The sequence below is a fragment of the Aquarana catesbeiana genome, linkage group LG07, assembly GCF_042186555.1.
Source record: "Aquarana catesbeiana isolate 2022-GZ linkage group LG07, ASM4218655v1, whole genome shotgun sequence".
Taxonomy (NCBI): Eukaryota; Metazoa; Chordata; class Amphibia; order Anura; family Ranidae; genus Aquarana; species Aquarana catesbeiana.
The window spans coordinates 247729582-247755254 of record NC_133330.1 but is presented as its reverse complement, the minus strand read 5'-3'; the positions used below and the strand labels follow the sequence as shown (position 1 = coordinate 247755254).

Genomic DNA, 25673 nt, shown 5'->3' with positions numbered 1-25673 from the left:
GTATAGAGCAGGTGAGAAGAAATTAGCAGCATGTGTCATGAAATGGGCCATCTGATGTTCAGTGCTTATATACATTCCATGCAATTTATCTGTATCTGTTTGTGGGTCCTATCCTTTTTATGTATATTTGTCTTCATATTAAACGCATTTGTACATTATAACATTTTATTAGAGATGGTTTGACACAGTACATGTTATACATATATGGTGCTGTTGGAACTTTGATCATTAGGTTAGTATAGTAGGGAGCTTCAATTTTACGAAGTGGCTGAAAGTCTAATATGAAAAGATGCTGGGAACACATCCTGCATGTTGTACCAGAGTACAGAATTTGTTACTGGTATAGTGGGTTCAAGAACTCCAGCAGATTGTGGCTTCCTTCAGTGTGCGTACTCTTGTATGGTAACCAGACTCTACTGCTTGTACAGTTGTCCTGTTTGAATTCAGAACATGTATACACTTTTTTTTTCTTTTTACCTGCCTTTTAATTATCCTTATTTGTTTTACAGGATAGAAAGCTGCTTGGGACCGCCCAGCAAATGCTACAAGACAGCAAAACAAAAATAGAAGTAATACGTATGCAGATTCTTCAGGCCATGCAACAGACAAATGAAATGTCCTTTGATAATGGTAAAGGATCAACAAAAGTTCAATTTTTTTTACAGCAATCAAATTTTACAGCATTAGCTGGGTGTTGGATAATTGTAAGATTTATATGAGAAAGTACTTTTATTCAGAAGCCCTGAGCCAACTAATATTTGTATCAGAGATCATGCTCTCAACAACTACGAGTGAAATGATTTTTTAAAATGTTGGCAAATAGTGTGTATGTGGTTACCTACTTGGTTCTGTCATGCTTTAACTGGCATTACCTCAAAGCAGAACCTTCATTTTCTAATGAGGATAAATCCTTTTTTTTTTTTTGTTTTTTTTCCTCTGTTGCATTTATGGATATTTACTGTACTGTATATTTTACAAACACAAGCAGCTAATTCTTAACATGCGTGTTGCCTGTCTTGCAGCAAAACCTGTGATTAGTCCACTTGAGCTCCGAATGGAAGAATTACGACACCACTTTAGGATAGAATTTGCAGTGGCTGAAGGCGCAAAAAATGTAATGAAGCTGCTTGGCTCTGGGAAAGTTACAGACCGGAAAGCCCTCCTAGAAGTAAGTGGTTCATTGGTTTGTGGATTTATATAAACTATAGAATAGTTTCCTTTTCACTATTGTGCATGTAAAAATTGGAGGAGGATTGCACCAACACTTGTTTTAGTTTTTGAATGTAAAGTAGATCACGCGGTCCCCTCCAACTAGTATATTTAAATGGTTCCAAAGCCTAAGTAGTGCCCATGTGAGAAGCAGCTTCCTATGGGGGCACTAGATAGAGGTGGAGCCAGGAGCACCAGCGGGGGACCAGAGAAGAGGCGCTTCAGTGTCATTCTATTGCACAGAGCAGGTAAATGTGACATATTTGTCATTTTAAAAAGCAATCCTTTACAAATCACTTTAAGGTAAAAAAAATAGACCTTAGAACCACTTTAAAGCATACGCTCAGCTAAAATAGCTGGGTGAAAAAAGCCTTTACAACCACTTTAAAAGAGAAGTATTGGTTTCCTTTTTGCTAGATCCTAATCCTTTTTGAGCTGCTAGTATCTACAAATCTTTCCTGCCCAACGCTGGCTTTTGTCAGCATTGCCTGCATTTACTGTAAAACAAGTAGAGCTAATATTGTGATTTCGTAATTTTTTACTGGCTATTCAGATTGTTCTATGTGATTGAGGTCATGGAGCTTTCCATGTACATATGCTGGTTTCACAGTGCTAGGAGTACAGGGGATGACGGGACTGTATAGGAGAACGGTGGGGGGTGGGTGGGACTGTGTAGGAGTATGGGGGGGGGGGGGGGTAGGGATGATTTTTTTTTTTATGTACAATAAAGGAGACTCTGGGGACATATCTGGTATTACTATAGATGTGGGGGAGTTGTCGGTCTCCCTCTATGTACTGTACACAGGTATGCTCTATAGACATAGCACTGTGTACATTTCAGAGAGCAGGACCAGGAAGCAGGTTACTTTGCTCCTTACCATGTCGCCTCTTCTGAAATAACACAGTGCTATGTGTAGAGAGCTTAACTGTGCTCATTGCTGGACATGAGAAGTGTTCAGTGACACTCACCTTTCCCCCCCCATCAGCTGGAGGAGACGCTGACACGGACTTTAAATGGGGGGGGGGTTCGGAGAACACAGGAACATCAAAGCCCAGAGGAGAGCTTGCAGGTAACAGCCAGGGAAAGGTGAGGACACTTCACTGCTTGTGTCGCGCTGTCTCTGCTTCCGGGTTTTAGCTGGGGACATGCTGCCATGGAAAGGAGCATGTGAAGAACGGGGTTGCTCTAGTTAGCAGCCTGGGTGTGCGCCTCTATACCAATCACACTCAGAGGGAGGGGCTGGATTGTGGAGCTGTATCCACCCCCCTGGAAACTTTTGAACTGAGAGAACTGTTAGAGGCTGCTTCTGGACTCTTCAAAAGACTATTCTCCAAAACTAAAAGGCTGAGGAAAGAAAGAAACGCAATGCAGGTTTCAGGGTAGCATGTACTACCTATTTTTGCATTCCCATACTTCTCCTTTATTGCAAAGATGAGGATCCCCGGTGAACCTTCAAAAAAAAGTTTTCCTTTTAGGTAATGGTAATAACAATATCTTATTCATGGTGATTAGGGAGCACAATGCTCTGAATTATATGGTACTTGAAGCCCTTCTGATAAGTGAACCAGTTACCTTGCCCAGAAAAATATGCAAGTTCACTTGTAAAATAGTACATTTGCTAATGTAGTACATCAGAGCTAAAAAGATACATTTCCTGTTAAACTATCTGAAAGTCTAACCTTTTTTACCTGCTAAAGTACCTGCACAGCCCTGCCACACTGTACATCCATTTTTGGCTTGTGCTTGGCATTGTTTAGAAAAAAAAAATTCTATTAAATCATTAAACAAAGGTTGTTGCATCATACTAGAGCATGCACAGCACCATAACTTATCCCTGGCTTAGGTAAAACTAGGTTTGGCGTTATCGTTATTCTAGGGTGGAGTAATGTTTGATTCTTAAGTTTATTTCAGGCGATTCCCTGCCCATCTCCTACCAATAGCCAGACAATAAAGCAAACTTGCGGTTTACATAGACTTCAGTTGTATACTGAATGAAGATCAATCCGCACAATTACTAAAAAGAAGAAAAAAAATCTTTAGGCTTTATAATCAATTTTTGTGAGCAGCCACTGAGTAAATATGCCAAGTGCTTGTTTTCTTTACATAATGTAGTTGGGTATGACTTCAGGTTCTTTGTTTATTCTTGGTTAACTTGTTAAAGGGAACCTGTTAACAGTATATAGTGGAGGCATCCATATTGTGGGTAGAACAGGGCAGGACAAATCCTAGTCACTCGAAGGACTAAAAAATACTGTCTTGTGACTTGGTCATTGAAGTCTGTATTTGCAGTCTCTTTGACTGCACTTTCACCAGTTGCTGTCAGGTGGTGCCTGTACAAATCGTTCAGCAATGAACACTGCAAGTGCCTTTGTTTTGTGTCTCCATGTGAAAAGAGTATTGGTGTCCGCTAGGAGCCCTGCAGTACACGTCTGTGTGATTTCTGCATAGAAACCAATCAGCTTCCAGGGTTTTTTTTGTCAAAGCTTAAAGTGTTTATTAACTCAATAATAAAAAATAATAAAGCCCCTCTATTAAAGGCAGGCATACCACACTGTAAGTCTTTTCTAAAAACGAGGATTGTAAATGCCTTTTGTGGGCAATCTTCAGGTCGGTCACGTGACTCACGGCTGATTTACAGCTTCGATACATTGCTACTGCAGGAGGGACCGAGATCTCCCTCTAATGTCAGCTGGGGTGGTCACGTGGCCGCTCAGCCCCTCCTGCAAAAGCCCTGTCCTGGAGATGTAAAGCGACTGTGTCACGTGGCTGGCCTGAAGATAGCACTAAAAATGTATTTACAATCCTCGTTTTTAGAAAAACTTAGTGTGGTATGCCTGCCTATAATAGAGGGACTGGCAGTGACCATTATAAATATTTTTTTTTTTTTTTTCCTGATAATGGTGAGGAAGGGGAGGGTGGAGTCAGGGACACAGAGCTGACAGGCAGGGAGGAGGGGAAAGAGGTCACCTGCGGATAACAGAGGGACGTAAACTGACCATGGTGGTCAGCGCAGAGAGGGGGGACACAGTAAGTTGCAAGATAAGCCAGGTTTTTTTTTTATAGTTTAGATGGGGGAAGATTACACAGCACAAGCACGGTGCTCTTTGATCTGCTTCAAGGGAACATGATATTTTTGGGGTTTTTTTGTTCTGGGGGGGAGAGTTTAACGAACACTTTAAAGTAGTTGTAAAGGCAGAAGGTCTTTTATTTTAATGCATTCTATGCATTAAAATAAAAAGCTTTCTGTGTGCAGCAGCCCCCCTCGGTACCCCTAATTCTAACCTGATGTCCATCTAGGTCCAGCGATGTTGCAGGAGTGTCTCGGCTGCCTGGGACTCCCATCCTCTGGCTAGCTGAGACAGCAGCGCGTCTGAATGGACACGGGGAACTGTGGTTTGGCTCAGGTACCCCCATAGCAAGCTGCTTGCTGTGGGGGCACACAACAGGAGGGAGGGGCCAGGAGCATCGAAGAGGGACCCAAGAACTGGAGGATCTGAGCTGCTCTGTGCAAAAACACTGCACAGAGCAGGTAAGTGTAACGTTTGTTATTTTTAACAAAAAAAAAAAAAAGAGAGACATTACAATCACTTTAATTGAACAAGCTACAGTTAGAAGATCAGCTACCATGCACAGCTGCACCAGATTTTGCACTCTCCAGTTTTAGTAAATCAACCCTAGTGTGACAGCAGCCCTAGTGTATATCCGTGTTTTCCTAGCAAGACTAGGGGAATCTGTGTCAGCCTAGTCTCTTAATATGGATCAGTGAGGCTTCCCTCAGCTCAGCACATGTTATGTTTTTGACTATACACATCAGTGATTTATAGCTGACACATGTGATCTATACGGGTTTAAATGCTGCTGGTAAATATTTGCAGTTGATTCAGTATTAAAATGAAATCATAGTGTATTTTGATCAAGCATACGTTTAAGAGACTTATTGCAGTGTTTTCTCCAAAGGGGAGAAAATTTGTGTTTAAAATTGTTTATGGCCCAAGTCCACAACTGGTTAATTTGGACCCTACAGTGACAGGGTCTCTTTAAGATTATTTAAAGCAAGCGGACCGCTTTTGGTTATATAGATCTATTAAAAGGAAAAAAAAAACTTTATTGATGAGACTGTACTTTACTTAAGGCATCCCTTGCTTCCGAGATCTCTTAGCTGAAGTACCACTGTATTGATTAGTCAAACGCTGTGACCTTGATCTGACCAAGTGTCCTTGCGTACATCACTTTACTAGTGCAATTCTGAGAATGCCTAAATTTTCTTTCCCACGTTGTCTTGCTGGAGAAAGGAAGAACTGAGATTAGGTCACTTTTCTACAAACTGCAGTCTCCTGTGTTCTTTGGTCCTGAATGGTTTTGCTCATCCAAAATGTAAAACCCTATTCCAGTCTTCTTGTCAGTTGTATTTTTTTTAAACCGTGGAAAAGGTTTCTGACTTTTCATTTAGGTTAAAGTTCTCTAATGGACAGTAAAAATAAATAATTTAAATGAACTGTTAGTAGCAATGTACTGATTTTTCTTAAAGTGGAGCTTTAGTGAAAAAATTTAAAATGGGCAAACGGGTAGAAATTTGAATGCAGAAGAGACATGCTTTAACTCTTCTGCATTAAAGTTACTTGCCTGTCCACCCCTGCATGCGTGCAGCTCACTGTACAACTTTAGCAATGCCGAATCTAACTACACTCTTGCGCATGCCCAGAAGTGATGTAATGCAATGAGCTCAGGCGCAGTGCATCACTAGAGCCAAGGCTAGTATAGCTCCACTTTTAAGTACAGCATATAAAAGAACATTTAGTCATGTAAAAAAAATATTAAAATAAAAAAAAATACCATAGTATACTATGAGACCAGTAGTAAACAACGCTTGATCACAAATAACTACAGGTAAGCTTTTAATAACGTTTACCTGTAGGTATAAGGAATACCTCCGAAACGTGCATTGTTTAAGAGATATTTACTACTGGTGACTTCACTGGCGCATGTGCACTGGGCTCTGGAGGGACGGCATACTGATTATGCGGTTTCTTCACAGCGCTGTCCCGCGATCGCGGCTCCAGGTGACCACATTGTGGTAAATGTTTTATATGTGGTACATACTAGCACATTGACATTAACTTGTAGGGAAAAAGTTTATTGTCCTTACTTGATTTGTACAATAGTAAATATGCAATTATTCTCTGTGTTCATAAATGGTGTATAGCCCTGATTAAGCCCAGTTCCGTGTTTTTCTGTATGTAAGGTGGGGATTATGCAGATCCAAGATAAGTGGGTAGGGTCTATGTTGGGTTAACCATTTCAATGAAGGTGGATATTGAGTGGTTAAAATTACATTCACCACTGTTCTTATTTTCAGGCTCAGTCAAGGTTTAATGAGTCTAGTCAGAAGCTGGACCTCTTGAAGTATTCTTTAGAGCAAAGACTTAATGAACTCCCAAAAAACCATCCGAAAAGCAGTATTATTATTGAAGAGCTTTCACTTGTGTCATCTCCTACGCTAAGCCCAAGGCAAAGCATGATCTCCACGCAGAACCAGTACAGTACACTGTCCAAGCCAGCTGCTTTAACAGGTATGTCTTAAAAGGGGGGAAAAAAAACCTGGTAGGGTTAAAATACACACAGCTTAAAAAGACTCATGTGCAATTTTTTTGTTACAATGGTATTTGATACCATCAGTTGTAATGTTTTTGGTATCCAAGATGATGTACCTTTTATGAAACTTCAGTTCAAAATTACCTATTACAAAGGTTCTGTTATTTTTAAAAGTGTCTAAGCTGAGTAGAGTCAAATACAAATATTTTGTGAATTGTAAATTTTTAACATGCTTGCATTAAGTTAGTGCTTTGGATTTCTGCAAGAGTAAGCTGTTAAGTTGCCCCTGCATTATCCTTGCTATCACTCACATGGCCTTTTCTACAGATTCTCTGCTAAAGCCTAGTACACGCCACACTCAGGTTGGAGCCGCTGTACTAACAATCGGATCTTAATACAGCGATCTCCCCCACTGAGCTTTTGTATTCTGACAGGGGGGCGACTGCGCCCCCTCTCCCCTGCTGAGCAGTTGTGTTCTGACAGGGGGACGACCGTGATTTATTTATTTATTTTTTTTTTAATTTAGATCGCCTATGCAGAGAATTTACCTGAGCATAAGCAGCATGTTTGTGTTTTTTTTTTTTTTTTTTTGTTTATTTTAGACTAACCATTAAATCATGATTGGCTTGTTAGACACTTGTCTTGTGGTTTGAAGTGGAAGTTTGTCTGCTGTCTTTACTCATTGACTGCATTCCACAGGTACCTTGGAAGTCCGACTCATGGGATGCCAAGATATTCTGGAGAATGTCCCTGGCAGGTCCAAAGCCACTACCAGCACCCTTCCAGGCTGGAGCCCAAGTGAAACCAGATCATCTTTCATGAGCAGGACAAGTAAAAATAAAAGTGTCAGCAGTCGGAATCTCCTGAAGACAGATGACTTTTCCAGTTCAGTAACTTTCTGCTTGTTGTCTGCTTCCATTTACACTAGCTGGCACTCAGTGTTTTATGAAGGTTGTGTTTATGGAAACATTTTTAACACTTGCTCTTTAAGATACCATGTTCTTTAACAAGGGATATGGTATTAAAACGTTTTGGATAAAAGTAAGAATTTTCATTTTGGTGATAGGTCTTTAGAATGACGCTCTGTATAGGTAGGTAGCTTCACAAAATTACATTGGCTTGGTTCCTATAGTATGTTTTGCGTAATGTAAACACTTAATGGGGTTTTACATGCCAGGAACCTAGACTGTTGTTTTGTGGCATTCTGTAACGGCAAAAACATATACCCCCTCCACAGTGTCTACATGTTATTTTTATTCTGAAGAGGTGAAACTTGGTTTTGCCGCCTCAACATTCAGGTATAATGGTACTTTAGTGCCTTCTCAGAGTTATTATATTTAAATGTATAGGCTTGGCTGTGTGTTAAAAAAAAAAAAAAAAAAATCTATATCTAAAACATATATTTACTTTGTGTGTAATGTATGTATATATATGTGTGTGTGTGTGTGTGTATGTATGTATATGTGTATATATATAATCTCGATCACCCCTCACATTTTTGCAAAATATTTTATTATCTTTTCATTTGAAAACACTAAAGAAATGACACTTTGCTACAATGTAAAGTAGTGAGTGTACAGGTTGTATAACGGTGTAAATTCATCCCTAATTGAAAATGTCAAAATTGGACCCAAAGTGTCAATATTTTGTGTGGCCACCATTATTTTCCAGCACTGTCTTAACCTTCTTGGGCATGGAGTTCATCAGAGCTTCACTGGTTGCCACTGGAGTCCTCTTCCACTCCTCCATGACGACATCCCCGGGTGGTGGATGTTGGAGACCTTGCGGTCCTCCACCTTCCGTTTGAGGATGCCCCACAGATGCTCAATAGGGTTTAGGTCTGGAGACATGCTTGGCCAGTCAATCACCTTTATCCTCAGCTTCTTTAGCAAGGCAGTGGTCCTCCTTTGAGGTGTGTTTAGGGCAGTTATGTTGGAATACTGCCCTGTGGCCCAGTCTCCAAAGGGAGGGGGATCATGCTCTGCTTCAGTATGTCACAGTACATGTTGGCATTCATGGTTCCCTCAATGAACTGTAGCTCCCCAGTGCCAGAAGCACTGATGCAGCCCCTGACCATGACACTCCCACCACCATGCTTGACTGTAGGCAAGACACAATTGTCTTTGTACTCCTCACCTGGTTGCCGCCACACGCTTGACACCATCTGAACCAAATAAGTTTATCTTGGTCTCATCAGACCAATGGACATGGTTCCAGTAATCCATGTCCTTAGTCTGCTTGTCTTCAGCAAACTGCAGGCTTTCTTGGGCTTCATCTATAGAAGAGGCTTCCTTCTGTGACGACAGCCATGCAGACCAATTTGATGTAGCATGCGGCGTATGGTCTGAGCATTGACAGGCTGACCCCCACCCCTTCAACCTCTGCAGCAAATCTGGCCGCACTCATGCATCTAATTCCCAAAGACAACCTCTGGATATGACGCTGAGCTCGTGCACTCAACTTCTTTGGTCGACCATGGCGATGCCTGTTCTGAGTGGAACCTGTTCTGTTAAACCGCTGTATGGACTTGACCACTGTGCTGCAGCTCAGTTTCAGGGTCTTGGCAATCTTCTTATAGCTTAGACAATCTTTATGTAGGCCCAATTTGGACATTTTCACTTAGGGGTGTACTCACTCTTGTTGCCAGCGGTTTAGACAGTAATGGCTTTGTGTTGAGTTATTTTGAGGGGACAGCAAATTTACACTGTTATACAAGCTGTACACTCACTACTTTACGTTGTAGCAAAGTGTAATTTCTTCAATGTTGTCACGTGAAAAGTTATAAGATATTTTACAAAAATGCGACGGGTGTACTCACTTTTGTGAGTGTGTGTGTGTGTGTGTGTGTGTACAGTGCCTTGCAAAAGTATCCACCCCCCTTGGCTTTTTACCTATTTTGTTACATTACAGCCTTTAGTTCAATATAATTTTTTAATCTGAAATATATATAAATAAAAAACTGATAATTGGAATGTGCGTATTCACCCCATTTGTTATGAAGCCAATAAAAAGCTCAGGTGCAACCATATTGCCTTCAGAAGTCACATAGTTGGTGAAATGATGTCCACCTGTGTGCAATCGAAGTGTCAAATGAGCTGTCATTACATATACACACCTTTTTGAAAAGCCCCAGTGGCTGCAACACCTAAGCAAGAGGCACCACTAACACTGCCACGAAGACCAAGGAACTCTCCAAACAAGTAATGTTCTTGAGAAGTACAAGTCAGGATTAGGTTATAAAAAAAATATCCAAGTCTTTGATGATCCCTAGGAGCACCATTAAATCTATCACAACCAAATGGAAAGAACATGGCACAACAGCAAACCTGCTAAGAGTCGGCCGCACACCAAAACTCACGGACCGGCAAGGAGGGCATTAATCAGAGGCAACACAGAGACCTAAGGTAACCCTGGAGGAGCTGCAGAGTTTCACAGCAGAGACTGAAGTATCTGTACATAGGACGACAATAAGCCATACGCTCCATAGAGTTGGGCTTTATGGCACAGAGGCCAGAAGAAAGCCATTACTTTCAGCAAAAAACAAAATGGCACGTTTTGAGTTTGCGAAAAAATATGTGGGAGATTCCCAAAATGTATGGAGCAAGGTGCTCTGGTCTAATGAGACTAAAATTTTACTTTTTGGCCATCAAAGAAAACTCTGTCTGACACAGACCCAACACATCACCCAAAGAACACCATCCCCACAGTGAAACATGGTGGTGGCAGCATCATGCTGTGGGGATGTTTTTTAGCAGTCGGGACTGGGAAACTGGTCAGGGTTGAGGGAAAGATGGATGGCGCTAAATACAGGGATATTCTTGAGCAAAACCTGTACCACTATGTGTGTGATTTGAGGCTAAGACGGAGGTTCTCCTTCCAGCAGGACAATGATCCCAAACACACTGCTAAAGCAACACTTGAGTGGTCTTGTTAGTCAAAGCCCAGACCTCAATCCAGAAGAAAATCTGGTCAGACTTAAAGATTGCTGTTCACAAGCGCAAACCATCCAACTTGAAGGCGCTGGAGCAGTTTTGCAAGGAGGAATGGGCAAAAATCCCAGTGGTAAGATGTGGCACGTTCATAGAGACTTATCCAAAACGACTTGGAGCTGTGATAGCCGCAAAAGGTGTCTCTACAAAGTATTGACTTTAGGGGGGTGAATAGTTATGCACATTGACTTTTTCTGTTATTTTGTCCTATTTGTTTGCTTCACAGTAAAAAATAGTTGTGGGCATGTTCTGTAAATTAAATGATGCAAAGCCTCAAACAACTCATGTTAATTGCAGGTTGTGAGGCAACAAAACACGAAAAATGCCAAGGGGGCTGAATACTTTTGCAAGGCACTGATATATATATATATATATATATATATATATATCTATATATATATCTGTGTGTATGTATGTCCCTTATATATAATCTCTCTCTCTCTCTCTATATCTATATATCTATATCTCTAATGTGTGTGTGTGTGTGTATATATATATATATATATATGTGATAGAAATCTCTCCAAATATTTCATTATATTACATTTAGGAGAGGTTCAGGCTTCTTGGAAGTTTAATTCATGCACTTAAGCAGACTAGAGGTTTTAACAACATTTAGTGAATTTTACGTAAAACCCCATAATTAGTAATGAAACCCAGAGACTATTTCATTTGTTCATGCACCAGGCTCTTTATAAAAAAAAATGCATCTAATCTTTCCTTAAGCAGATATTTTGTTGTTGTGGGTTTAACAGTGGAGCTTTTTGTTTCCTGCAATCCTCTTAGCCTTTTAAGCTCAGTTGCAGTAATTTCCTTACAGATGAGGTCTGTGCTGTTCTGAAGCTTGACAATACTGTAGTTGGGCAGACCAACTGGAAACCTATTTCAAACCAGTCATGGGACCAGAAGTTTACATTGGAGCTGGACAGAGTGCGTATAACAATGACAAATCTCATACTTCTGATTTACATTTAGTGGCATTTTTAGTAGAATTTTTATTTTTTATATATTACCTTTGTTTAAATTCAAACACATTGTACTTTTCATAAAATGTATAATCTTAAAGTACCTAAGGTGGTTTACATTACTTGAAGGTTATAAGGGTCAGTCTAATATAACAATTATAAACCGGTTACTGTAACGCACCTAATATACACTACTGTGCAAACGTTTTAGGCAGGTGTAAAAAAAAAAAAAAAATGCTGTAAACTAAGAATCCGTTCAGAGAAAAAGTGTTGGCTTATTTTTTATCAATTAACAAAATGGAAAGTAAATGAACAAATTAAAATCAAATCAATATTTGGTGTGTCCACCCTTTGCCTTAAAACATCATTGATTATTCTAGGTAAACTTGCACACAGTTTTTGAAAGAACTTGGCAGGTAGGTTGTTCCAAACAGATCTTCTGTGAATGTAGGATGCCTCAAATCATTCCGCCTGTTAATGTAATCCAGACATACACGATGTGGGGGCCAAACTACTTTCAGGACTCCTTTTGTTCCGTTTTTTGTTTTTTTGTTTTTTTCTTTTTTTTGTTTTTACGCTGAAGATGCTGTCCTTTTTAATGACTTTGACTGTATGTTGGGGGACGTTGTCCTTCCGCACAATATATTTGGGGCTTCCCTGATTGTGTGGCATGATGGATAACTATCTGCCTGTATTTCTCAACATTGAGGACACCAGTAATCAGGCAATGTTGAAGACCATAGATGCAGTAGTCGGCCAAGGAATCTTAATGCAGCAGATGAAAGATGCATCATGCTTGCTTCCCTTCAGTATTAGAAGATGGGTGTACCTAGGTCCCATTGATTTCTGCCAGTTCTGTGCTGATGTCCTTGCTGGACCTCTTTCGATGTCAGGGGGAAGTAGGCATGATGGGTCTTTCATCTTTGGCTGTCCACTGCATCTACAGTCCTCAGTGTTGCCTGTTTCTTTGTGCTGCTTCAAAGGAGCTTGAACAGCACATCTTGAAACCCTAGCTGTTTTGAAATCTTTGCCTGGGAGAGACCTTACTAATGCAGTATAACTACCCTGTGTCTTGTTGCTGTGCTCAGTGTGCCATGGTGTATGAACTGAAACTGTCTTCCACAAGCTCACCTTAGTAGCAGTTTGGCTGTTCCTCACCCAGTTCTAAGCCTCCTATACAGCTACTTCTATTTCAGCTAATGATGGTTTCTACCTAAATATAAAATTGATGATAGTTTTGCACCAGCGCACCTGCTTGGTATAATGAATCATACGCCTGACTCTAATCCTCCTGACTTTGTGCAAGTGTACAAAGCGTTCAAGTGTAAGAATTGATGCTGGTTTGAAGTCAAAGGGTAATCGCATCAAATATTGATTTGATTTGGATTTTTCTTCTGTTCACTCACTTTGCATTTTCTAAATTATAAAATATATATTCATTGTGTATTTTTATTAAAGTATTCTTACTTTACAGCATTTCCTCACACCTGCCTAAACATTTGTGCAGTACTGTATTTGCAGTGCCATTCATTGTTAGTGGTGTTCTAACGCACTTTAAAATAGAGGCTGACGCACTGCAGCATTATCGAATGCACATACTGTGTGTTGTGGTATGCAATGTTGCTATCATTTTTTTTTTTTCATCTGCTGCGGTACATTGGTAACCCATTTTAAAGGAATGGGATGCTTTAATACAACAAATGTTAACACACATTAACAGTGGCTTAAAGCAGTATGAAACCCAAAAGGTAATCTTTATTATATTGCATCTTACCAATTCTTAGATGTGATGACTGCATTGTTTTGTATAGACTTTCTTTTCTTTTTCACCTGATGATTAAGAGAAACCATTTATAACTGACAGGGGTGCTAACAATGATCAGCTTTTATTCATGTAAAGTCTTTATCCTAAAAGAAAAACTGTTGTAATGGCAGTGTGAGCTGGAGTTTGGCTTCAGTTAGTGTACATAAATCTGCTAGTCCATCTAACACTACCCTCACCTAGACTGACATTGCTGCTGTCCAAAGGTGCCCCCTGTGCTCCTTCAACCATAGCTGGGGCACTCTAATTCAGGAGGCGTGTTAGATGCCATCTAAACATTGGAAGGCTGCAATATATTACATTTTTGGTTTGGGGTTTAATACCGCTTTAATGCACAACAGATTACTGAAGTGGGGTTTCAGCCTTGGGTTTAGTGTTGGCCCAAGTCTAAGCCTCCTGTTTAGGAGGCTTAGAACTGGGTGAAGAACAGCCCTTCTTACACTGATTGACTTTTAGTGGCTTTCCAAGTAACTAACAATAACACTGATTTAAATTACCGCATTACCAGCAGACGTAATTGACCGTATTTCTGTCATTTTAGATGACTTGTACTGGTAAACAAAACCAATCCCTGGATTTCAGAGAGTGCTGTACATACACTTTGGAAATCTGTCTTATGGCAGTGCAAAAAAACTAGTGACAGATTCATTTATGTGCTGGTGGATATGCATCTGTTACAACAAACATCTCTCCTGCAATGTGGCGGAGTTCTTCATGCAGAGAAAATATTTGGAAAAGTCAGGAGTGTAATAGAAACATATCAAATATTACATCAATTACAGAGGAGCTTAAAGCAGTGTATCTCCCAAAAGTGGAAGCTCCGCTTATCTGACTCCCCCCACCCCTTCCGGTGCCACATTTGGAACCTTTCAGTTTTTGACAGGTAAACTGGCAGTAAAGCCGAAGGGCTTCACTGCCGGTTTCACTTACCATGAATGGCAGCAGCACCCGAGAGACGGTGGACACATCAGCTGGGGTGTCGACATCGCTGGATTCCTGGACCAATAAGTGTCCTCATGTATTATGTATGTAGTATAATTATTCATGCAGCACAATCAACAATTTTAATTCAGCATGTCTTATTTATCTTCACTTTCCTTATGAATTCGCTGCAACAATAACGCCATTAAGCAAAAGTACCGCAAATAAGTACTACTCAAATTTGTTGCAAGCACCAGTACAAACCATGAAATTGTTGCTGGGTTTACGTGAATTTAGCGCAAGGCTTTTGACTGCTTTGAAGTCAGCAGGGAATCTGTCCACAGATCCCTGCTGACCAGGTGGATGGCTGGTCTGTGTCTGTTCGCTTATGCAGAGCAGAAACACACAGCCTGCTCTTTTTTTTTTCTATGGGCGGTCGGATGTAAACGGTCCACCTGTCCGCTTGCACTAGACTGCCATCCGATCCACCAGACGGATGGTAAACTGATTCCCATCCGTCTGTTTTTAGTGGACACATGTCATGAAAGAAAAATGTCACAAATTCCTTGAATCAACCTGTTTATTCTGTAGAAAATCTTTTATTTATAATAGAGGTTCTATGGTCTGTTTTAAACTGGTTTGCCCCTTTTCTTCTTAGTCCCGAGAATTGGAGATTTCGGTGTTCTGGAGAGACTGGAGATCTTTGTGTGCTGTGAAGTTTCTGAGGTTAGAAGATTTCCTAGACAACCAGAGACATGGCATGTGTCTGTACCTGGAGCCACAAGGCACGCTCTTTGCAGAGGTGAGAACTTGAAAAGTAACCATTTAGTAGCTGCTCTCCAGTGCCAGGCTCTCTTGTGTGTTTAAACCACAATTCCTTGACTGCAGACCTTTTGTAGACTGTAAGCTCACATCTCTGCTGCCAAGGCTAATGCTGCTGGTGGATCAAAAGGAGCTCCCTATCTAAGAGGAACGGTTGTATTATATGTCCAGTGTCCACAATCAAGTAAAAATACTTGTTATATGTTCACTGTGAAGATGCTTATTTTCTTTTCTTTTTTTTTTTTACTTTGTGTCTCCAGGGGCCTGATATGATGTAGTGCTTGTTCTGTGTTGGGTTAGGGCCCTTTCACACTGATGCTTTTTTACTGTGTTTTTACCTTGCTAAAAACGCACTAACAATATTTAAATCTTATTGGTCTCTTCACACCACTGTGCTGCGGGTGCGGTGCATTTTGAAAAAGTCTTGCCCTGCTGCAGCTTTAATGCAATTTTCAAGACAGCACCAAAAAAGCAGCTCCCGTTTGAAAGAATAGGAAACGCGTCAAAAACACCTGTTGCGTTTTTGGTGAGTTTGAGTCACATATTCGTGTTTCACAGGTGCATGCCAACCAGAAAACACACAAACGCATCAAAAACAAATGCGTTTTTTAAAATGTTTTTTCAACAGTATGAAAGCACTCTTAAACTTTTATATTTTTTTAAAGTGTAACTAAGGTTTTTTGTGGTTTTGTGTGGAGAGGTATTAGAACACCTGTCAGGTTTTATTGCTGTCCGTGCCCCCATTAGGGAGGTTCTATTTGTTCTGGTTACTGTTATCGAAAGTGAAAGTAAAACAATATCCCAGATTTTAGGTTGTCGTCAAAACAGTAATAAAGGGGAAAATGCCAATGTAGACACTAGTTCTGGTGACACAGGTGACACCTCAGGATTCCTTCACTTAAAATTTCTTATTCAAAAGAAAAGAACAGTCCAAATTGTACATATAAACCCAATAGTAAAGACACTGAGGACTTTTCTTCCAGGTATCGTTAGAGTAATGTCAATATGGTTCATATGGTCTTTTCTCTCTAGTAGTACAGTATTTGTTTATTATAAAGATCATATAAGAATTTTAGAAAATAATATAGGGAAATAGTGGGCAGAGAGGATTGGAAGAGATAAATGGGGGGGAAAGTTGAAGAAGAAAAGACTGTAGGAATTAGAATACAAAAGGGGTGGGAAAGAGGAATGGGGGCTCTCCTGGGACGCCTGTCCCCTGTTAAAGGCCAAAGAACCCATTCTGTGAATGTTAGTGAAGGCTCAAGTAAGGCGAGGTGAGGGGAGTCTGTAGAAAAAAACATGGTCTCCATGCAGCAAATATGCTGCCAGCTTTCTTTACCAAAACCACATCTGTAAGATGCTTGATTGTGAACTCTACTAAATCCCAAATTCCTTGTGGGGAGAGAAACATTAAGCGCAAGGGCCACCATAGCATAGAACTAAAAAGTAAACGCTTTGTTAAAACATAGTGGGTTGCACTCACAAGCACAAGTAGGAGACAGACGGCAGTGACCAGATTCGCAGCACTGGGGCTTAGTGTCTGACCATGAGGGAAACACACAGGTGACAGCCAAAAATATAGTGTTGGGTGTGGTATAGAAGCCAAAAACTATCTGATTGGAAACCAGCTACAATGACATGGAACATCCTCTGCCTGGTGCCGACGTTACTCAAGCATGTGCAGTCAATGAACACGTTTCCAGGTGTATCTGCCTCTTCATCATTGGCTTAGTTTGGGGAGCCTTGTATATTTATTCTGTATCCGATTGTTCGTAGAAAGGGCTACAAGGGGAGTATAAATATCAAGGGATATAAGGGGAAACCCTGGCGTATCCTGTTAAGGATACAGCAAGGTTCTGTGTATGCATCCTTAACCTTGACTGCAGCCGCTGCACTATAGTACAGGGCAGACAGCCTCTTGTGCATTACCTCACCCAAATTGATGTATTCTAGAGTGGCTCGGAGGAATTCCCAATCCACACTCAATGCTTTTTCAGCATCAGTTGACAAGAGAACTATGGGAAGTGTGCTTTGTTTGGGTGTAGTGGATCACATTTAAAATACTCTGCGTATTATCCCAGCCTTCTCTACCAGGTGTAAACCCAGCCTGGTCAGGGTGTATATTCAGTCAGAGATGTGGGATAGAAGTGTGGATAAGATCTTTGTGTTTTCGCTTCTTGTTTTTTTGACTATAGGGCAGGAAGTTGAGGGATCTCTCCCCTTTGGGACACGTGGCCAAAAAAAACCCAACGGGTTATAACCCTCCTTACTCTATCTGAAATGGGGGGGGGAAAGTTTTGTCTTTAGTTACTTTACCAAATTTTTTTATTCATAGCTTCAGAGCTGCCCATGCCATGAGTATTTTGCACCCTTTTTGCTGCTTGCTGTACCCTACAGAATGACTGCCTACTTACTGCTTGCTGTAGTAAATGTGTCTTCCTTCATTGAATGTAGGGGGAGAGCGTGAAATGATTATGGGACAAAGTGGACTATATAGTATGTTGCGGTACATTTTTTGCAATACCCTGCTACGTGAATAATTCAATCAATATCATTTAAGTAAATGAAATACCTGGGTTCTCCTTACCAAATATGCTCATGAACAGTGGTGTTGGAGATCAATCAGTGTATTAAACCTGTTTGAAGAATGTTACACAATTTTAGTGCACTTTTTCTCTGGTAAATGTCATTTGTTTAAAAAGGTTCCAGACAGGTAATCTGTTTTTCTTTATGCACAGGTAACCTTTTTCAATCCCGTTATTGAAAGAAGACCAAAACTCCAGAGACAGAAAAAGATTTTTTCAAAGCAACAAGGTAACGTTCTGTTTTTAAACTTTCAAGATGTTGATGGCCTTCAGGGATGTAGTTCTCTGCTTTTACGACTTATTCGTTGTTAACAGGAAAAACATTCCTCAGAGCTCCACAGATGAACATTAACATTGCCACATGGGGGCGACTTGTGAGACGGGCAATACCCACAGTTAATCACTCTGGCACTTACAGCCCTCAGATTTCTGTTCCTGCTGCCATGCCGGTTGTGGACCCACAGAGTGTGGAGCTATCTCCGTCAGTGAGGTATGTGCATTATCTCAAATGCAATTATAAACTTTACAGCACCTACTGATGAAGTATGTTTGTAGTTACATTTATAAAGGTCCTTCATGCCTCTTTAAATTGCTAAATTATCGTCATCCTTAAATAATTACATGCACTAATGCAGACCTATTCTCCTGTTTAGGACGTGATTTGACTTTCATATTTTTATTTTCAAATATATAAAAATGAGCTAGGGAACGCAATAATGTCAATTTAATTAGATGTTTTTCTTCCTTAAAGCGAATCTCCTATAGGCAAGCTGGACTTTGAAATAGAACCAGAAGCACCTGATGTTCCACCCCGGGCGTCATCACTAGACCTTGATGTCTATCAGGCTTCAATAGACATTAAAGCACCAAGCATACCAGCTCAGGTAAAGGTTTATGCATATGCTTCCAGTTTTGGTTCTAGATTCTATAATGTTCCAATGCTGCTTCTTGGAGGAGGGAAGGGTCCCTTTTTCTATTTTCTAATCCTACTTGCATCACAATTTTACTATTTATTTATATAATCACACTAATGTACTGACTGTACCTGAACAGTTGTGTACCTGTGGACCAGGTTTGCCTGACCTCCTTTAAAATCTAGCTGAATTTCTTGTGATATGCTACAGTTTTAGGTTTGTTTTTCCTCAAATTAGACTGCTACAGCGCAGTCGGGTAACTCTGGGAGTGCATGCTATAATGTCCTCCCAGAATGACGCTCCCGTGTGCCCCCTGGAATGTCTGTGACCGTTGGGTCTTACAGAACCGGCGCGTCACGAGTCTGGGTGAAGGGCCAATGACAGCGGCCCTTTGCTACGTGATCACTCTGTCCAATGATGGAGCTATCAGATGTCAACAAACTGGAGCTTGTCCGGTTCAGCTCCTCCCCTCTCTTCGCACTGATTGGTACAGTGTGCGAGGAGAGGGGGAGAGCCGGGGGTAGCAGCGTTGTGGGCTGGATCTGAAGTGCCCACAGCGCTGATCTGTGCCCATACTGATGGCTCATCCATGCTCCATCCATGGCTCATCCGTGCCTCATCAGTGCTCCTCAGTGCCATTACAGTGCCTCACAAAAGTGTAATGGGTAGTCAGATTAGATTTGAAATGTACAGTATGTAAAGTAGTGAGTGTGTGGCTTGTTTAACAGTGTAAATTTGCTTTCCCCTTAAAGCTCAACACATAGCCATGTCTAAACCGCTGGCAACAAAAGTGAGTACACCTTTAAGTGAAAATGTCCAAATTGGGCCCAGTTAGCCATTTTCCCTCTCCAGTGTCATGTGACTCATTAGTGTAACAAGGTCTCAGGTGTGAATGAGGATCAGGTGTGTTTAAATTTGGTGTTATCGCTCTCACTCTCCCATACTGGTCACGAAGTTCAACATGGCACCTCATGGCAAAGAACTCTCTGAGGATCTGAAAAAAATAATTGTCGCTCTACATAAAGATGTCCTAAGCTATAAGAAGATTGCCAAGACCCTGAAACTGAGCTGCAGCATGGTGGCCAAGACCATACAGCGGTTTAACAGGACAGGTTCCACTCAGAACAGGCCTTGCCATGGTTGACCAAAGAAGTTGAGTGCACGTGCCCAGCGTTCTATCCAGAGGTTGTCTTTGGGAGATAGATGTAGGAGTGCTGCCAACATTGCTGCAAAGGTTGTAGGGGTGAAGGGTCAGCCTGTCAGTGCCCAGACCATACGCCACACACTGCATCAAATTGGTCTGCCTGGCTGTCGTCCCAGAAGGAAGCCTCTTCTAAAGATGATGCACAAAGCCTGCAAACTTAGTCTGCTTGTATTCAGCAAACTGGACATAAATTACTGGAGCCATGTCCTGTGGTCTGATGAGACCAAGAAAATTATTTGGTTCAGATGGGGTCAAGCGTGTGTGGCGGCAACCAGGTGAGCAGTACAAAGACAAGTTTGTCTTGCCTACAGTCAAGCATGGTGGTGGGAGTGTCATGGTCAGGGGCCGCATGAGTGCTTCTGGCACTGGGGAGCTACAGTTCATTGAGGGAACCATGAATGCCAACATGTACTGTGACATAATGAAGCAGAGAATGATCCCCTCCCTTCAGAGACTGGGCCGCAGGGCAGTATTCCAACATGAAAACGACCCCAAACACACCTTCAAGATGACCACTGCCTTGCTAAAGAAGCTGAGGGTAAAGGTGATGGACTGGTCAAGCATGTCTTCAGACCTAAACCCTATTGAGCATCTGTGGGGCATCCTCAAACAGAAGGTGGAGGAGCACAAGGTCTCAAACATCCACCAGCTCTGTGATGTTGTCATGGAGGAGTGGAAGAGGACTCCAGTGGCAACCTGTGAAGCTTTGATGAACTTTATGCCCAAGAGGGTTAAGGCAGTGCTGGAAAATAATGGTGGCCACACAAAATATTGACACTTTAACCATTTTCACTTAGACCCCTTTCACACTGAGGATCCGCACCACGCTTTGCCGGCACTGTGCAGAAGGGAGCGGGGCGCTTTTAACCCCAAAAAAGGGGTTAGAAGCGCTACTGCCCATTGATTTGTAGGAGCGGTGTATGCATCGCTCCCGCACCACCCCAAAGACGCTGCTTGCAGGACTTTTCTTTTTTTTTCCATCCTGCAAGTGCACCGCCCCAGTGTGAAAGCACTTGGGCTTTCACACTGGGGAGGCATTGGAGGCAGTTTACAGGCTCATTACAGGTGCTATTTTTAGCTCTAACATGCCTGTAAAGCGCCTTCAGTGTGAAAGGGGTCTTAGGGGTGTACTCACTTTTGTTGCCAGCGGTTTAGACATTAATGGCTGTGTTGAGTTATTTTTAGTGAACAGCAAATTTACACTGTTATACAAGCTGTACACTCCCTACTTTACATTGTAGCAAAGTGTCATTTCTTCAATGTTGTCGCATGAAAAAGATATAATAAAATATTTTTATCAAAAATGTGAGGAGTGCACTCTTTCGTGAGATACTGCATGCTTCCCTGGGACCTTTAAATTGGTTGGTTCCCTCTGCCTTGCAGAAATCAGCCCTTGAGCCCACTGGGGACGTACCTTGGAAATTCTTGCCAGCAAAGTGGCCTATTTGATAGCCATCACAGCTGTCAGATGTTGTTTCTGAACTAGGGGCCCTTTTCCATAGAGTCTTTCCTCATCCTTCACAAAGACGAGGTTGTCTTTATACCTTGCTCCCAAGTATCCAAAAGAATACTCTCTACATTACCTGGATGTAGTCGGAGTCATAGCATTCCTAAAAGCTACAGATTCCCTGTTTGATCTTGTCTTGACCTTTTGTGAGATACTATATGTACCTAGAACACCTGATGGTGCTCCCTGCATGTTGGCCAGGCTGTGTAAAATCTCACACATGTGGTATCGCCATACTCAGGAGTAGCAGTATGTATTTTGGGGTGTAGTTGCAAGTATGCTTATGCTGTGTGTGAGAACTAATAATGACAATTTTGTGAAAAAAAATAAAAAAAATCTTCATTTTGCAAAGACCTGCGGGAAAAATTTACAACTTCAAAAAACTAACCATGCCTCTTACTAAATACATTGGAATGTCTACCTTCCAAAAAGGAGTCATTTGAGGGGTATTTGTACTTTCCTGACATTTCAGGGCCTCAAGAAATTAAATAGGCTGTCAGAACATCAGGTGTGATAAATTTTCAGTGATTTGGCACCATAGCTTGTAGATTCTAAAATTTCATAAAGACCAAATCATATACGCTGATTTGGGTTATTTTAACCAAAGATATGTATACATTTTGGCCAAAATGTATGACGAAAAATTACAAATTTGCAAAATTTTATAGCCAAAATGAAGAAAAATGCATTTTTTTTCTTACAAAATTTTCGGTCTTTTTTTCATTTATAGCGCAAAAAATAACTCGGTGGTGATTAAATACCACCAAAAGAAAGCTCTATTTGTGTGGGGGGAAAAAGGACAAAAATTTTGTATGGGTACAGTGTTGCATGACTGAGTAATTGTCATGCAAAATGGGAGAGCACCGAAAGCTGAAAATTGGTTTGGTTAGGAAGGAGGTTTAAGTGCCCAGTGGGCAAGTGGTTAAAATGTTTTTGTTAACCCAAAAACACCGTAATCAGAGTATGTGCCTTTGTCAGCCACAGCCCTGCTCTTTGTGTCCTCTCCCCCCTCCCCGTTTCCACACCGCCCCCTTCCGTCCTGCTGCTCAAATGGTTAACGTTACATTAGCCACTTTGTTGATTCAACTAATGTCCCCCTGTGACTGTGCTTTATTAAAAATGCAGCTATATACCTTGTTTACTGAGCACAGATCGGCGATCACGTGGCAGGCCGCCTCTCTTCTCTCGCATGACAGCTGCAGCGGGCTGAGCCGCCTGTCTCCTTTCCTCCTCCTCCACTCCTGAATGCCGCCAGCGGGGCCGCGCCCACTGCATCTGTCGGGCCGAGAGAGGAGTGTCTGCATGCCATGTGATCGCAGATGTGCGATCAGTAAACCAGGTATATAGCTGCATTTTTAATAAAAAAAGGGGGGGGGGGACATTAGATGAATAAACAAAGAGGATAATGTAAAGTTAACCCTGTGGGTTAACAAACACTTTAATGCATTATTTGAGGAAATTCTCATTAACCATATTTGGGGCTTTTGCTTCCCAGACTGAGTTAATATGCATCCATTCCCCAGGGTTATGTGATCTTGATAAACCTAATGGACTTGCAAGTTCCTGGAGATCAGTGTCTTGTAGGCTTTGAATGCCCAACAGTCAAAAAGGGGTGTTTGGCAGGTGCCCCCAAACCACTGGATTTAAAAAACGGTCCAGTGAAACGCTCAGTACATACTATTTGTTTGCCAGGCACCACAATACAAAGTTCATGCTGTGATTAGCCATTGGCACAGTGGAGGCTGAACAACATGTAGGCTGGATTCGCTCCTTCATCCATGAGGTGACTGTAGCCTAAAGGAGAGGCAAATAACTCAAGCACAAGTAAACGTCTTTATTGACCATCATAATCTCTCTTTATCACAGGATCCTGGAAAAAATTATGAATATTCAAATAACAGAAACAATGTAGCTACAAAACCGATAACCGATCTAACAGGTGAAGGGGAAATCACTGTGTCAGATGTGGAATATAACTCTCTACGAGAGACAGAGGAAAAAGGGTAATGTTGTTACCCAAGTCCGTGTTTGTCATGTTTGTGTCTACTGGATTGACAGACCTCATAATATCGTTGAATTGTCTCCACAGAGTGCAGCCTCGGTTCCAGTTCAGCTTGCAGGACTTCCACTGTTGTGCAGTATTAGGCAGAGGACATTTTGGAAAGGTGTGTATTGTGAGAGATCATGAAGGATAAAAAAAACGAATTTGTGTATAATTATGTTGTAACAACTTTCTGCCTTCATTTCAGGTGCTGCTGGCAGAGTACAAAAACACTAATGAAATGTTTGCAATCAAAGCCTTAAAGAAAGGAGATATTGTAGCTCGTGATGAAGTTGACAGGTATGTCTATCTAAAATAAATTGTAAAGATTATTTTTAAAATTTAAGAAAACTAAACAGTTACTGTACCACTTAGGAAAATTAATTTTTTTATTTTTTGGTTTGTCACACTGCCCTCTTGTGGCATTTGTTTGTCATCAAACATGTCTGTCTGGGTCTTTCTTGCTAGCTGCAGCAACTGTATTTATATTATGTGCTGTCCTATTAGCCCTGCTCTGCTTGCTCTAGAGGGGCTGAAAAATCAAATTAATTGAATTTGTGACTTATTGTCCCCACAGCCAGTATACCATTTCCCACTCTGCCCTGATACAAGGTTAATTACATTATGAATATCAACTCTTTGGAAATGTTATTTTAGTGTACTCGATTATAGGGTTTCTCATCCACCTATAAATCGCACACGTTAATATTTATAATTCAATACTCACTGCACTTTGTTAGCTTTAAGCAGTCAATAGATCTCTGCTTATGATAAATGGAGGTTCTTGCATGTAATACACACAGCTGCTATTTGTGATACATGCCATCTCATGCAGCAGTCTGTTTATCAAATACTAGTATATGGTCAGAGGCCAGCTTTTTGCTGATGGAGCTCTCAGCATGCACTTGCTTTTCTTTTGCTCCTCTAATGCTCTGTTCACCATCAGGAGTGAGGAAACCTCAACCTGTGTAAGCTCTGTTGTGATCTCCAGTTGGAGTTCTCCTTTCAACTACATAATAGTTTTAGGCCATTTATCAAGCACCAGGTTTCCCACTCCTGCTCCTATGTCCCTAGAAATACTGGGTATTTTTTTTGTTTCTGGTGCAGGAGAACTCGAGCAAGGGTGAGTACGTGCTGCAAGGGTCCTTGCTCTCTCTAAATATTTCCAATAGCTGATTGTATTCTCATATTTTACTGTTACACTTTTTTTAACAAACTGTTTTCTTTCTGCTGTACTTTAGCCTTATGTGTGAGAAGCGCATCTTTGAAACTGTGAATAGTGTGCGGCACCCGTTCCTGGTGAACCTGTTTGCTTGTTTCCAAACCAAAGATCACGTGTGCTTTGTGATGGAGTATGCAGCTGGAGGAGATTTAATGATGCACATTCACACGGATGTTTTTTCTGAACCAAGAGCTGTGTAAGTTGTTTCTAAACTACTTCAGATATCTGCTGGGGTCTATTTTTCCGTAAGTGTAGAAAAGGCTGAATGGGCATGAATGGACTAATCTCCCACTGCGGCTATTGTATTCTTATAGTCAGCAGCTGTCAGAATTAACAGAAGCTGCCTCTGATTTGATGTAGCCACTATTCACCTAACAATTTTCTGCCTAGCTCCTTTGACTTGTCGAAAGATGTTAGTCGGGAGGGTGCTTGTAGAGTCACACTTAATGCTAATTTCTGCCACCCTATGAGGAATTAAACAAAATATGCTCAGTTTATGAATACCTTTTTATGTTCAAGCACTTGAACTAGCAACACAACAGCAAAATAGTTTACTGTATAACCTTTTCTGAGTTGCGTTCTAATAAAAGCTGTGTTTTCAGCATTGCATTAATCTGCAGCAACCAGAATTACTAAAAAGTGATTTTAGCTGTCCTTGATTGAAAATATTCCTCTCCACTGCTACATCAATGGATTGAACACCCTTTGAGCCATGTCAAGGGGGGGTTCATCTTTACAAGTATGCATTTTTCTTGGTGTAAAAGATCTGGCGTGCCGAGGCCCCTTTGACTTGTGTAATGACAACACAAGCAATTGTCCACATTACAGAAGCTCCAGACCAATTTTTTTTTTCTTAAAAGACTGTTTTTTTTTTCTTTC

General features: G+C 41.1%; 1 protein-coding gene across 1 annotated transcript in view; it reads left to right on the top strand.

The window, feature by feature from the left end:
- PKN2 (protein kinase N2) overlaps positions 1-25673 on the top strand; it is a 184404-nt gene that overhangs the window by 123957 nt on the left and 34774 nt on the right. The window contains exons 4-16 of the mRNA XM_073593186.1: positions 510-630; positions 1023-1168; positions 6567-6780; positions 7502-7687; positions 11612-11721; positions 15158-15301; positions 18060-18135; positions 18222-18396; positions 18658-18790; positions 23398-23534; positions 23621-23696; positions 23781-23872; positions 24814-24990. Coding sequence (XP_073449287.1) covers positions 510-630; positions 1023-1168; positions 6567-6780; positions 7502-7687; positions 11612-11721; positions 15158-15301; positions 18060-18135; positions 18222-18396; positions 18658-18790; positions 23398-23534; positions 23621-23696; positions 23781-23872; positions 24814-24990 — 1787 coding nt within the window. The remainder of the gene's footprint in view (positions 1-509; positions 631-1022; positions 1169-6566; positions 6781-7501; positions 7688-11611; positions 11722-15157; positions 15302-18059; positions 18136-18221; positions 18397-18657; positions 18791-23397; positions 23535-23620; positions 23697-23780; positions 23873-24813; positions 24991-25673) is intronic.